This window comes from Erpetoichthys calabaricus, chromosome 2 (assembly GCF_900747795.2).
Source record: "Erpetoichthys calabaricus chromosome 2, fErpCal1.3, whole genome shotgun sequence".
Lineage (NCBI taxonomy): Eukaryota > Metazoa > Chordata > Cladistia > Polypteriformes > Polypteridae > Erpetoichthys > Erpetoichthys calabaricus.
Window position 1 is genome coordinate 85915261 of NC_041395.2, and position 14845 is coordinate 85930105.

Sequence of the window (14845 nt, forward strand, 5' to 3'; positions counted from 1 at the left end):
TATCTCTGTCCAAGGGGAAGGTAGGTATGCTACAATGTCAAACACTGCCACTGTATCTGATCGTGTTCAGCTCTGATGGAAGAGCGTCTCCCAGCATGGAGAGAAGAGCATGTGGCTATGATATCTCTACCCATGAGCAGGTACCCTCTAAAACACATGTACCTGTGATCTCCCTCTCAAAAATGACAAACGTTACTGTTTAATAATCTCTAGATGATAATGTCTGCTTAACAAACAGGTATCGCTAGCTAAGTGAAGCCAAGGTACGGTCCAACACATGGTGAGAGGTACAGTGACACGACCTGAGGCTGGCGCGTGAGTGAGAATGCCCTGCCCAGCTCCCTACTCTTGAGGTCCCGCCTCTCCCTCCCCTCGGTCCGCAGCCTGTCTCTCGAATTCGCGTGAATAAATCAGTGCCACAAACTGAACTATAATACTTAGCGTAATGAGAAAAGTCGCAAAATCAACTGGAATGTTCAAGCAAATTATAGAAAAAAACCTGACTTAAATCCATTAAGTAGTTTTCTCATGAAAACCATACAGTAATACAGGCAGACATTGGATTTTATATATATGTACAGTATATATATATTGTCACACACGTGCGCATGGGAAGCAGCTAAAGGGCTTGAGTGAAGGCAGTTCTGAGGCATGCCGGGATGTGGCAGAGTGCACTGATTTTTTTTCTCCCTATCGTGTAGACCATTCACGGGAGATTCCACCTGGCTCTCTTGACATCACTTCCGGGAACGGGCCAATGGAAGGAGACCTTACCAGCTCCAGCCCCTGTGATGTCACGTCCGGGCTCGAACCAATGGTGGAAGAACATGGGCCTGATCCTTATGACCTCACTTCCTGTCTTCCCCTTTAAAAGCCTGCCCCTTTTCCCTATTCCCTCAGTTTTGTTTTGGACTCTGTTGTGAGCATATCAGTGCTATATTTCAAAAAAAAGCAACATTGCAGCCAGGAGAACAAATTATACGGGTGGCTGCCCCAAACCTTTATGTGACTATGTCTCATTTTTGTGACAATATATATAAGGCGCCTTTGCCTTTCGTACTTTCCCGCGATGTAGGCGCCTACACCTTCCGGGTCTGCCTCCGCTGTGTGGTGTGGACGTTTAACTGTCGTTGTTTCCGCCTTTATATTCTGTCCCTCGCTGTGCATGTGTTTCGTGCCTAGGTTTTTTTGAAGCTGTTGCATTCCAATTTTCATCATCTGTAACCTGCTCTCTATGTGTTTGGCCCCGTTCTTTAACCTCTTTATGACATTTTACTTTGTTTCCTACTCTGTCTTTTATTTCTGACCTCGCTTTATCCTGCTTGCGGCATGTCAGACGGTTCGTAGTCTCTCCTGTTTTGCTCTGGGGCAGGGGGGGGGGGGGCTTTGTGTGACGCCTGTGCATGTTCGTAGTCTCTCCCGTTTCACTCTGGGGAGGGGGGCTTTGTGTGGTGCCTGCGCACTATGTCTCCTGCATCCACGGGCAGGTCCCTGCGTCCATATCCGGTTTACCATTCTCGTTTAGTAATATGGATATATATATATATATATATATATATATATATATATATATATATATAGATTAATAGAAGTGATGGTCTGTGATATGGCTTGTGTATTTGTAGCTGGAAATCCACAAAGGTAGAAAACTAATCATGTATCTTAAATCATTTTTTTTATTCCTAAGCTTTCAACTCCTATCAGGAGTCATCACCAGAGGTAAATGATTAGACAAACTGGAATCCAAGGCAATATATAGCAAATAAGGAGGGGGGGGGGGGGGATGAGTTTATCTTGTGGGGATGTGTGTGGGCTGGGGGGGATAATGAGGTGGGGCTCGAAGGGTCTTGGTATTAAAGTCTTATTTATTACTTGCATGTTCTTCTTTTCAAGCCTGCATATGTTGGTTTCATGTCCAAATGTCTGTTAATGGCATTTTCATTGGATATCAATGATTCAGCCAGTTCTCTGGCACTCTTAGTATTAGCCTTGAATTTTCACTTGCACTGAGTCCCATTTAAATGTGAGTCAGGCTGAACTTTTATGTGCATAAATCAGAGACCGTGGGTACTTCCTTCTGACAGAGCTGCAATCTTCCTGAAAATGATTTGTGCCGTCTGCACTGTATTGACAACCAAAAGTACAAATCTGATTGAATATACATATTAGCATGATCTAATGGTCCAGTTTCTCGAACGCCTATAACCAGTCAGATCACTCCATTCAGAAGATCCTGCGAGGATCTCCTTGGGTTTCTTGAAATGGGGGACATGCATTAATGTATGTGACAATCTGCATAAGCTCTCACCGGGTCAATAGGTGGTGAGAAGTTGGTACGATAGAATCTACATCTCGCCAGCAGATGGAAAACTGTTGTTTTATCCTTCGTCTACTTAACACACCAAAATATTCTTAAACTGAAAGACACACCACAGAAGCAAATGAAAAGAAATATTTAAAATATATTTACTAACTAAGCAAGGAGGAAATAGTATTGCAATGAGAACTGAGATGAAAAGACCAATACAAACAACGAATGGGAGTTAAACCCAATAATGGGCTTGTTTATGTAACAACGTATGATTCACAGAAGGACTTCTAGCAGAATCATTGTTCGCTGTTAAAGCTGTGGGAAACGCCCCATAAAAATGACAGTCACTTAACTAGACAGGATTTTCAACTCTCGCAGTGTCCCCAATTGTTGTCTAACACAGTGCGTAATGTCCCTTTCCATCCTCCCCGTTATCATCAGTGAGGCTGTATTTACAGTATAATGCCCTAGGAGTCTCCACCTGACTTCTTGAGCCTTCCTGGTGCAACAAGAAAGTTTCAAGGGTTCCTGGAAAGCAGAGCTCAATCACCTGTCCACCCCTCGTCCATCTTCTAGGTGACAGTGCTGGCTAGCACAGAATTTTTAATAGAAAATCTATGCTGTAACCTTCAACTAAAAGGTAACCAAAGTGGCAGTGATCCCTGACCCCATTCATTTTTATAATATTAAGGAAGATAGTAATGAGTAGGTCTACTTCCTCAGTAATCTACTTAGTTTCCAGTATCTGCAGAGCTTTGATATCTAAAGCACCATAGTGCATAGTACATAGTGTAGAATCAGGTTATAAACTGTTACTTTAAATAATTTATGCAGTATTTATATACAGTATTTGCGAACTTAATGATTACATGTTCTTTGTGTTGTGAGGTTGCACCTATTTACCTTAACTGTGGTGGCTTCTGTATTGTGATTAGTTGTATGATGGATAGAGGAGAAAAGGTGAGATGGAAAATGAAATGAGGTTTTTTTTTGCGTGTTGTATGGTGAACATGCAATGGCAAAAATAAACTGCTGAGATGACTTTCTGCTCTGTTTCTGTGCCTCTAGCTTGTGTCAAACAGATGCATCCTTTTATAATAAAACATAACATGGCTATCAGTAAAAGAATGTTTACGTGCACAGTGACATAGTGTGAAATAAATACGTTTACCATCCATCCATCCATTATCCAACCCGCTGAATCCGAACACAGGGTCACGGGGGTCTGCTGGAGCCAATCCCAGCCAACACAGGGCACAAGGCAGGGAACCAATCCTGGGCAGGGTGCCAACCCACCGCAGGACACACACAAACACACCAGGGCCAATTTAGAATCGCCAATCCACCTAACCTGCATGTCTTTGGACTGTGGGAGGAAACCGGAGCGCCCGGAGGAAACCCACGCAGACAACATGCAAACTCCACGCAGGGAGGACCCGGGAGGCGACTGCGAGGCAGCAGCGCTACCCACTGCGCCACCTGTACTTTTACCTTTATGTGCAAATATGGGTCAACTCCTAAGTGGTTACTTTAACTCTATCACAGCAATTTTAATGAATGCGCTTTATCCGATTCGGGAACAGAATCTTCGGGTGCAAAGCATTGAGGTTTTAATGTCCTATCTAATGTGCACTTCACTGGGACGTGGGAGGAAAATTTGAGTACGAGAAAGAAGCCACTCGGGAGAAAGTGCAGTTTGCACAGGCAAGGTGGACGGCACGGTACTGTGTTGAGTAATTTCAATGTATTTAGTGCTGTTTCGGTCAACCCTTCGCATTTATCACAAAGCCCGTGTCATATGTCCAGCGTTTCACAATAACAGTATGAGAGAAGAAGTAATGGGATCTTTTTTTGTTAATTTTTAGAACAGCGTGATCCAAAATCAGGATCGCGGATGGAATGCGCTAAAGTTTGCTTTGTAAATGTTTGTTATTTGCTAAAATATGCCTAGTCTTGTATGCATTTATTTACCCGAACGATGGTAAACGAGAAGGGAAGCCCCTATTCTCTGTTAAGATTTCTCTGTTAAAAAGGATATTATTTTCTGGCTCGCACCATGCGACGAATTGCATCTGTGTCCGTGCAGCATTGGGAAAAGCTATAAATGATTTATGCATTGCAAACAGGCAAATCGAAATTGACTGTCATAAATATAAATATCTCGTAAATCAGTTTCTGTTACCCCTGTTGTACAAATTGTATAATAATTTTCCCCATGTTTCCCCTTAGATTCTTAAAGAAATGCGAACGCCAGTGGATCTGGAATTCCGTTTCGGGTTTTTTTTTTTTCAAGCTACTGAGAAATGCGACGCCGTATAGATAAGAGCAACACTTAACAGTCCCCAGCACCACTTCCCTGAATTTAAATAGTTTGTGATCCCTACTGCGCTTATTTGTCTGCTCGGACTCGGTCACATAAATTTAGTTGGAGTCGGACAGGACAGTACCAGTTCCACGACTGTCGGAGAAGGTAACGGAAAACTTTATATACTGTACTGTATTTATACAGTACATTGAAGCGTTTTTCTTTGTGCTTTATTTTATTTTTTTAACTTATTTACTGAAGAATTGAGAGCGCAACGGTATATTATTGCGTTTTATACATTGACTTTAAGGTAAAATTATACATTGAAAAAATAAAAATAAAAACTGGAGAGCATTGTTTTTCACTGTGCTTTCTGGGAAAGTTTATTGCTGCAGAGCAGAGAGCAAAGAAGCATCAATAATGTAATTCACACGATCTGACGTCATATTGAGAGTAATAACATACTGCTGGGACATAAAACTAAACATAACGAAGTCGTACCGTGTTCTAAACATTAATAACTATGTCGGTGGAATTTTCCCACTTCAGAATAAACGAACGAACGATAGATAGATTTCAAAGCATTGTTCTTTTTGATGGTTACAGATTTCGGCAATCCTCCGAATACCGGTCCCAAATTATTTAACAACTCTTTTCCTATCGAGTGGACAATACTACACTGAAAGCCGCGAAAAAACATTTATTGCAAGACAATAAGATGTATTTCCAATATTTTGTATTAATTCCAGCACAACAGCTGCAACGTTTCTTAGTGGTAACGGTTCAACACGGAGCAACTAAATGTTGTAGTTATCGCTGAGCAAATGCATATAATTGCCGAAAAGATTGCGTTTGTGGCAGTTGCGCCACTGAAAGTTCGACAAGTAACTGGCGAACAGTCCACGCAACCTATATTTTTAAATAAGTAAGCTGGTTATAACTAACCTTATTGCTCCCGCTCCTAAATATTGCCCACTCGATAGGAAAAGAGTTGTTAAATAATTTGGGACCGGTATTCGGAGGATTGCCCAGATTTCTTACCACCGAACAGAACTGGCAGATAATGGTAATTCAGGGCAAGCATCTTAAGTTTCCGGCACATATAGCGGCAACATCACTGCGACCAGATATTGTCATTCTGTCAGAGGTCTCAAATCAACTTGCTTTGATAGAATTGACTGCCCTATAGGAAGATCGTATAGAGGAGGTGTTTGAGAGGAAGATGGCTAAGTAGCAGGTACTTCAGGAGGATTGCCGGACACAGGGGTGGCGAGTACACAGCCATCCAGTGGAAGCAGGCTGCAGGGGCTTCGGAGGCCACTGTCTCTACCGATTCAACACCCTGCTGGGTATGAGTGAGCCGCTCAGAAAGACAGCCATCAGGACTGCGACGGAGGCAACAGAAAGTATGAGGGGCCAAACAGGCCAAAAATCATATATTTTTGTACGTAAAGTATTGGTTTACGCATGAACATTATTGGTTTATGGATGATTACTATCGGTTTGCGTGCATACTTAATTGGTTTGCGTGCGAACAATACTGGTTTCATTCATATGAACCATATTGGTTCGTGTCCGTATATTATCGGTTTGTGCGTGAACTATATCCGTTTGTATATGCATAGCACTGGTTTGCATATGAACTATATTGAATTGAACTTTATTACTGGTTTACGTGCGTTTGCTATCGGTTTGTGAGGGAATTGCATTGGTTTGCGTGCGTATGCAATCGGTTTGCGTATCAACTATATTGGTTTGTGTTCGTATACTACTGGTTTGCTTACGTATAGCACTGGTTTTTCATATGCACTATACTGGTTTCACGTGGGTAATATATTGGTTTCGCATATGAACGCTATTGGTTTTGTGTATGCACTACATTGAGTCCTTGTCAGTCTTCTACCGGTTTTATGTGTGCGTACTATGCCGGCTTTGTGAAAGTAACATGCTGGATTTGTGTGTGCACTATATCGGTTTTGCGTATGAAACATACTGGTTTGCGAATGCACACTATTGCATGTTGTGTATGAACTATATCGGTTCTGCGTGCGAACTATATCGGTTGTTCACGTGATCTTCAGCGTAAATGGGCGGGGCAAGAAATAGGACCTCAGGGGCCGGTAGTGTCATGGAGCGTGTAGAGAAGCTGACAGGAGACGGATGTGGGTTTACTTTAAATAGCGGCGTATTTTTTTCCGCACGATAGGTTTGGAAAAGGACTTGGTGGTAATTATTACTATTTAATAGAATCTGCCATTGAGTGTGTAATGAACACAAAGCTGAAGTTAAGTACGTATTTGGTCGTCTTTTTATTCGCTTCCAGCTACATGCTCGCTTCCAACCCACGAATGTACTTTTTCACACAGCTTTTGCCAACTAGTTACTTATTCTAAAGGCAAAATATTCTACATTTACGACTGACGCCTTTATCCAGTATAACATTTAGTTACTACTGGTTACATTTCTTATGCCCAGCGATCCCGCACCATGCCGCCTAGACAGGTGAAGTGACATGCTCATGGTCACACAGTGTCACTATCAGGACTTGAACTGACAAATGTAGGGTTTAGAGGACAAAGCCCTAACCACAATGTCCCACTGCTTGCACATCTGCAACGTGCATATTATTTGACATGATACAGTATGATCGTGTCCATTCTTTGAAAAGCTAAATGTTCCATATTTAGGACCAGTATATGTGAGTTACATCATATTGGGCCATCTTACCTTTCACAGTTTTGTGACAAGGCATATGCGTTTTTTAAGATGCAGCCGAGTTTTGCCCTGCCAGGTACGAGTACCTGCGTATTTCCACTCCAATATCTGATAAATAGGATTTACTGTGCTATCATGGGCACTGTAAAGTGTTAAATCACGTTCGGCCACCTTAATTTTCACAGTTTTGTGACAAGACAGATTCCTTTGTTATATTAAAGTTGTGTTTAACATTTTTGACCTGTGCAGAACCAAAATGTGGAATATTTATTTTTTCAAATAATTGATCAGTTTGTAATGATTCTGATTAATGTACACGCTGTAGAATATTTTGCCATGCTGTTAAAATAGAATAAGAAGCTGGTGTGCAAAAGCTGTATGAATAAGTAGCTGACTGCAAGCATATACTGGATGTAGCTAGGATTGAATAAAAAGCCAGCAGAATGTGCACCTCACGTCAGCCCCGTGAATATTTCAGAATTACGGGAAAATACTGTTAAAAATAATAACCACCAAGCCCTTTCAGAAACAAACAGTGACATGCAAAAGTATTCAATCACTTTAAAAGTCATCCTAATTTTCTGTATGACAAAAGATTTTTCCACGTTTATTCATTCATTCTCTTTAATGTGAACTCTTGTGCTGTAACAATACATTTCCAAAGTCTAAATAAACCATTTTCTGTAGATATTTAACTGAAGAAGAAAAACTCCAAAGTTGGTGTTTGCATTAAGTATTCAAGCCCAACACATTCATACTTTGTCAAGAACCCTTTTGCTGCCATAACAGCCTTCGTTCTTTTGTAAGTAGGCCCCAGTTCTGCACACTGCTCAGGAGTGATTCTGCCCCTTTCTTCTTGGCAGGATTTCTAGAGACCCTCTATGTTGGTGAGATGGCACCTCTGAACAGCAGTTTTCAAACAGTGCCACAGATTCTCAACAGAGTTAAGCTTAGGGCTTTGACTTGGCCATTCCAAAACATTCACCTTTCTGTTTTTGAGCTATCCCAGTGTCACATTGGCCTAATGCTTAGGGTCATTATCATGTTGAAAGATGAATCTTCTCCTGAGCTTTCATAGCAGACTGGAACAAGTTCTCTTGCAAAATTGTGCAGTATATGTGTCCATCCATTGTCCCTTCAACTCTGACAAGATTCTCAGACCCAGCACATGAAAAACATCCCCATAGCATCCCCATGAGACTGCCACCACCATATTCCACTGTAGGAATGTTGTTTCTTGAGGCCTGAGCAATGCTAGTGTTACACTTCACATACCTCTTAAGTCTGTCCAAAAACTTCTATTTTGGTCTCATATGACCATAAAACCTTCTCCCACATTTTAACTGGGTTTTTCTCATGCTTTGTGGCAAACGCCATACGTTGTTTTATGTGGACTTTCTTAAGGAATGGCTTCTTTCATGCTACCCTCCCATAGAAGCCTGTTTTATGGAGAACTCTTGAAATTGTGGACCCCTGCACCTTTACTCCAGCTAAAGATCGTCGCAGACATCTGAGAGTAACAGTTGGATTTCTAGTCGCCTCTCCCACCAGTTGATGTCTCACTCTGATGTTGAGTTTTGAGGGACAGCCTGTTCTAGTCAGAGTCTGTGTACTTTGATGAACCTTCCACTTTCTGGTGATGAATGCGACAGCACGCAATGGGACATTCAAACTCTTTTGATATTTTTATAGCCATTCCCAGTCTTGTGCATTTCAATAACTTTGTTTCTCACATCAGTAGAATGCTCCTTTGTTTTCATTTTTGCAGTGACTGTCTACCAAAGATTACGGCCCTTACAAAGGGGGCTGTTTATATCCAGAGAGACAGAAAGGACTCACAAGTAGCACCTCATCATGTTTAATTATGACTGTTAAATGACTGTCACCTTTGTAATTAATTTGTCATTGGTGTAATGATGGAGCTTCCAAAGCACAGAGGTTTAAATACCTATGCAAACATTAACTTTGGAGTTTTTCTTCTTCAGTTAAAAGTCTACAGAAAATGGTTTATTTTGTCTTTGGAAATGTTTTGTCACAGCATAAGAAAAATACTGAATGAATAAATATGTATAAATCTTTTGTCTTGCAGACAATTATGACTTTCAAGGGGATTGAATAATTTGTATGCCACTTAATGTTTGTGAAAGGGCTTGGTGATGATTAGCGTTTAACATCTGAAATGATCACGGGACTTAAGTTAGGTACATATTCAGGTGGCTTTTTATTCACTCCTAGCTACACATATGCTTGTAGTCAGCAACTTATTCACAAACCAGCTTCTCCTTCAATGTTAAGTGCATGGCAAAATATTATACAGCATGTACATTAATCTGCAAACTGATACACTATTTGAAAGAATAAATATCCCAGATTTAGGACTTGAACGGGTTGAAAATGTTACACTCAATTTTAACAAAAGAATCTGTCCTGGACAAGATTATATTATGTCAAATAATATACACATTGCAGATGTGCAAGCATTGGGGCATTGTGGTAAGGGCTTTGTCCTCTAAATCCTACATTTCTCGTTTAAAGTCCTGATAGTGACACTGTGTGACCATGAGCATGTCACTTCACCTGAATAGGCGGCACGATGCGGGATCGCTGGGCATAAGAAATGTAACCAGTAGTAACTAAATGTTATACTGGATAAAGGCGTCAGTCGTAAATGTAGAATATTTTGCCTTTAGAATAAGTAACTAGCTTGCAAAAGCTGTGTGAAAAAGTACAGTCGCGGGTTGCAGGCGAGCATGTAGCTGGAAGCGAATAAAAAGACGACCAAATACGTACTTAACTTCAGCTTTGTGTTCATTACACACTCAATGGCAGATTCTATTAAATAGTAATAATTACCACCAAGTCCTTTCCCAAACCTATTGTGCAGAAAAAAATACTGCACTATTTAAAGTAAACCCAGATCTGTCTCCTAGAGCCACTTGTCTTTACACTCCATGACACTACCGGCCCCTGAGTTCCTGTTTCTTGCCCCGCCCATTTCCACTGAAGATCACGTGAACAACCAATATAGTTTGCACGCAGAACCGATATACTGTAGTTCATACACAGAGTTGCAATAGTGTGCGCACGCATAACCAGTATGTTTCGTACGAGAAACCGACATGGAACACACATACAACCAATAGAGTTCAAGCGCAAAACCGATGTGTTACCCACATGAAACCAGTATAAGACGTGCATGAAACCAATATAGTGCATACACAAATCCATCGTTAGACCGGCACAGAACGCAAGCCAATATAGTTCATACGCAAACCGATAACATACAACCGAAAACCAATGCAGTTCACTCACAAACCAATAACAAACGTACTGGAACCACTGATATACACACGTGAATCAATATAGTTCATATGCAAACCAGTGCTATATACAAACGGATATAGTTCACGCACAAACCGATAATATACGGACACGAACCAATATAGTTCATATGAATGAAACCAGTATTGTTCGCACGCAAACCAATTAAGTATGCATGCAAACCGATAGTGTTGATACGTACACCAATAGATTACACACAGAAATATATGATTTATGGCCTGTTTGGCCCCTCATAAGAAAGAGCTTCCCGGTCGCTATGAATTACGAGGGGTGAGCCGTGGCTTAATGCTGCTGGGGCGTAAATCAGGACTTGATCAACCACGGCTGGGTCAACTAGGCGAGGTTGTTTGATGTTATGAGACCCGAAGCGCCCTATGAATTCGTAGGAGGAATCTTCCACTTAAAAGCATTATTCTATTTGATGGTTGCAGATTTTTGAAAAAGTTAAAAAGAAGCAAATTTTAATACATAGAGAATGCATTGCCTATTAACAAAAAATGGATACAACTCAGTAAAATAAAACCACATTTAATAATAACAATATGAATAGTAATAATTATAACAACAATACATTCTATTTATATAGTGCCTTTACTTAAAGATTACAAAAAACTAATATGCTTTATGGTTATATTAAAATTTCCCAGCTTTTTCCCCACAGGCATGCTTTTTAGTTTTGCTGGCTTATTGCTAAGGCTGGGTTAGGCTTAATCTTAAATGGTAGAGAAAAGCCAAGCAAAATGACACCTTTTATTGGCTAACTAGAAAGATTACAATATGCAAGCTTTCGAGGCAACTCAGGCCCCTTCTTCAGGCAAGATGTAATCTCTTAAATGGTATAAATGAATAACGAAGCTAAAAGTTATATGACGCTGGAAATTACAGTATCTTACATGAAGCTCTCAATCTAAAAGAAGAAGATACAGATTACTTAAATTACCAACTAATGGCTGCCAAGTGAAACCAATAGTCTCAATGATTTAAAAAAGAGAAAACAAATGAAGCAAGAATATTTAGCCAATAAAAGGTGTCATTTTGCTTGGCTCCCTACAAGATAAAGAATATAGAAATTGAAGTCTGTTAAGCAAATGTTTTAACTAAAATGTTCTCTATTTAATGTAACTAACTTCATGTTATAGTATAAAAGGAGGCAATACAAGTAATACAAAAAATCTCTATGGGTTTGCATGTGTTTTAGTTCTGACACCAGATCATTCATTTAAGAGGATTTAAACATGCAGGGAGGAATGCGAAAATTACACAAGTTTGTCTTTACAGTATACGGATTCATATGTCTTTAAAAGTTCTGTTCGGCGATAGTTTGTTTGTACTTATGTTATGGTTATTTGTAAAAGTCAATACTTTCTTAAACAAAGAGCTACTGTATATTGCATATCCCAATGAAATGGTGGATCTTGTTTTCAGAAATTGGGTTTTAGCTCTGAGTAGTGGGTAACAAAGACTCGAGACACTAAAGTTGAGTCTCTTGTAGTTCAGCCACAGTAGACAGTTACTATGGAGTGATGTACCCAGTATGTATTTTTTGCACCCAAAGCATACTTTATGCCTTTAGGCACAATGGGTGGAGATTAGGAGTACAAAACGTCTCTGAACTAGAGCGAGGCTGTGTCCTAATCCAGAAGTTGGTATAAATAGCTGCATATTGCTGTGGCAATTCAAACATGGAGGGGGGTGCAGATACATAAGTATTGTTATGACAGCTATGCTCTTAAACATAAAGGTGCCAGAGCGATTCTTCCGAGTGATGCCAGAGGGAAACCAGTTTTTTAGTTCCAAAAAAAAAAAAAAAACCATCCACATGAAGGTTTCAGAAAGAACCTTTTGTTTATTTGGATGCTTAACAGACTCCATATAGTAAATCACAACGAATAGATGGTAATACATTTGTGAAATACCAATGGGTCGTGATTTTAAAAGGACTCTTGCATGCACACAATCACACAGGCTAAGTCCAGGCTTTCTTAGTCTATTAGTGTCCTGCTAGGTAGCTTATCATACATTAAATGTTACAGTTCTTTTTTTACTTAACAGGAAGTTTTTCAAAGAATAAAGAACCAGCATCATATTAAAAAGAACCCTTTCCAGAATGAAATGGTGTGTTATCAAGTATAACTATGAGTGAAAACACAACCCAGTAAAGAACCATAAAGTGCCATTGATGAACCATTATTTTTAAGAATGTATGTTACTCCTAGAGATAAAGCAAGTTGATTTAATGAACTATTAAGATTGACCAGTGGTTTAGTTGTATGTATATTGCTGTCATTTCATTTATTTTATTTTGTTATTATCAAACTGTATCTTGTATTAGGTGAACCTAAAGTACAGGTACATGCTGCTATCACATTTGAGAGATTTGGACCAGTAGCAGAGAAAACATGCTTACATGGAACTGTTCACTTGGACCAGTTTTCACAAAAATACATAACAGCATTTCCAAGGAAAGTTTATGATTTAATGTGTGAAGTGATCTTCAGCCAAAGGTGTAATGGATTGCCTGACAATAAACGGTTGCACAAAAAGAATGAAGACAAAAAAATGCTGTGTATTTTTTTATTAATAATTAAATAATTCAATTTTTGTATATTCTGAACTCCTTGATATTATTCTGAAGTGAAGGATCACTATTTGAATATCCACTCCAGTTCACAACATAAAATAAATGAGCATCTTTGTCTTTGGAAATGATTTTTTTATATTTGTCTTTTTTGTGCTTCATTTTAGTAAACCAGCAATAGCTGAGGAAGATGAGTGCATCAGTCACAATTGCTAATGGGATGCTTGTCATCACCCAGGCCCCTCAGAATAATGGGCAGGCTGCAAATACCACAACTACGGTACCTGTGCAAGTTGCCACGGGAACTAACTTTTGTTCAGTGCCACAGAAATTACAAAAGTTTCTCAAAGGTGAACCAAAGGCTTTAGGGGTAAGAATATTTAAAATCACATTTTTTACTTTGGTAAAAAAAAAAACTTTTTATCTCACAAGAATGATTTTTTTCATGATCATGTTTTGTACAGTACTTTCTACTTACTAGAAAGTGAAAAGTTTTGTAGCAATGTTAGACATTTGATCATGGTATGGTACAGTGATAGGTCTACCTGTCGGAATCCTTGTTTCATTAAATGTATTGGGCTGCCTATTGGGAATTTTGTATGTTTGAAAATTAAATTTATGTTATGTTCGGTTGATGTTGCTCCTTTGATGACCTTATGTTGCAATTCACATAACCTTTTGCAATGAAGCACAGTTTCCTATGACAACATTTCACTGTGCATACATTAATTAAGAGCATATTGAACTGGTTGATCCTTTAAAAGAAAGTTTGCTTTAATGATTGACCCTCAGTTGTCCCATACTATGTTTGTTTAGAATTTTGAAAATCTCAGCCATTTGAGAAACCTTTTAATTGCAAATTGCTGTTCTGTTGAGGAATGATGCTGTCTCTGATCAAGCTACCACTTACAGAACATACTGTATTTTTTACATTGTTTATATTTGTAAAAATTCCAACACAAAAACGTTCTCCTTTGGTATTTCATGATGCTCTTGTATATTCATGTTCATATACTGTAGCTTGCTTCAATTCTGTAATTTTACATAGCAGAACATCTATTGCTTTACATATCTGAACTTTGTTAATTATGTTTTGTTATATAAAATCACAGAATGTAAAAAAGGCGTACCTTGGTCTCTACATGAGTGCGTCAATCTCTCTATCGTACATACATACGTACATTTATGTTTTCACTAATTATTTTTATATTTATGTAGTCTCTTCAAGTTTAATTTTTCTTTACAAAAATAGATTCAAATTTATTATTCTAATAAACTGCTCAATTTGTTCATGTTTATATTTACATTAAGTTAACAGGTGGGTTTACTTACATTAATGACAGGTTGGACAGGTCTCAAAACCCAGAGGAGCTATATAAGAAAGGGCAGAGCAGACTCATTTTCCTTAAGAAACTGCATTCCTTTAATGTGGGAAGTGACTTCCTCCACATCTTCTATAACTCTGTGATGACCACTGAAATTTTCTGCGACGTGGTGTGCTGAGCTGGTAACATCACTTCAAGAGGCTCACTGAATCAACAAGCTAATTAAAAGGGCAAGCTCAGTTACAGGACACAGTCTGAATCCCATGGAG

General features: G+C 39.2%; 1 protein-coding gene and 1 long non-coding RNA gene across 13 annotated transcripts in view; both read left to right on the forward strand.

Annotated features, from left to right (window-relative positions):
* The window catches only part of LOC127526521 (uncharacterized), a 212470-nt gene that overhangs the window by 169735 nt on the left and 27890 nt on the right, over window positions 1-14845 (forward strand). The gene's annotated exons all lie outside the window — the stretch shown is intronic.
* The window catches only part of LOC114646048 (membrane-spanning 4-domains subfamily A member 15-like), a 187291-nt gene that overhangs the window by 147740 nt on the left and 24706 nt on the right, over window positions 1-14845 (forward strand). The window contains exons 1-2 of one of the 12 annotated variants that reach the window (XM_028794027.2): window positions 4627-4781; window positions 13419-13621. The exons of the other annotated variants lie outside the window; for them this stretch is intronic. Of the exons in view, the coding sequence (XP_028649860.1) occupies window positions 13442-13621 (180 nt within the window). The 5' untranslated portion in view covers window positions 4627-4781; window positions 13419-13441. Of the gene's footprint in view, window positions 1-4626; window positions 4782-13418; window positions 13622-14845 lie in introns of those variants that run through there. 12 annotated transcript variants of the gene reach the window in all.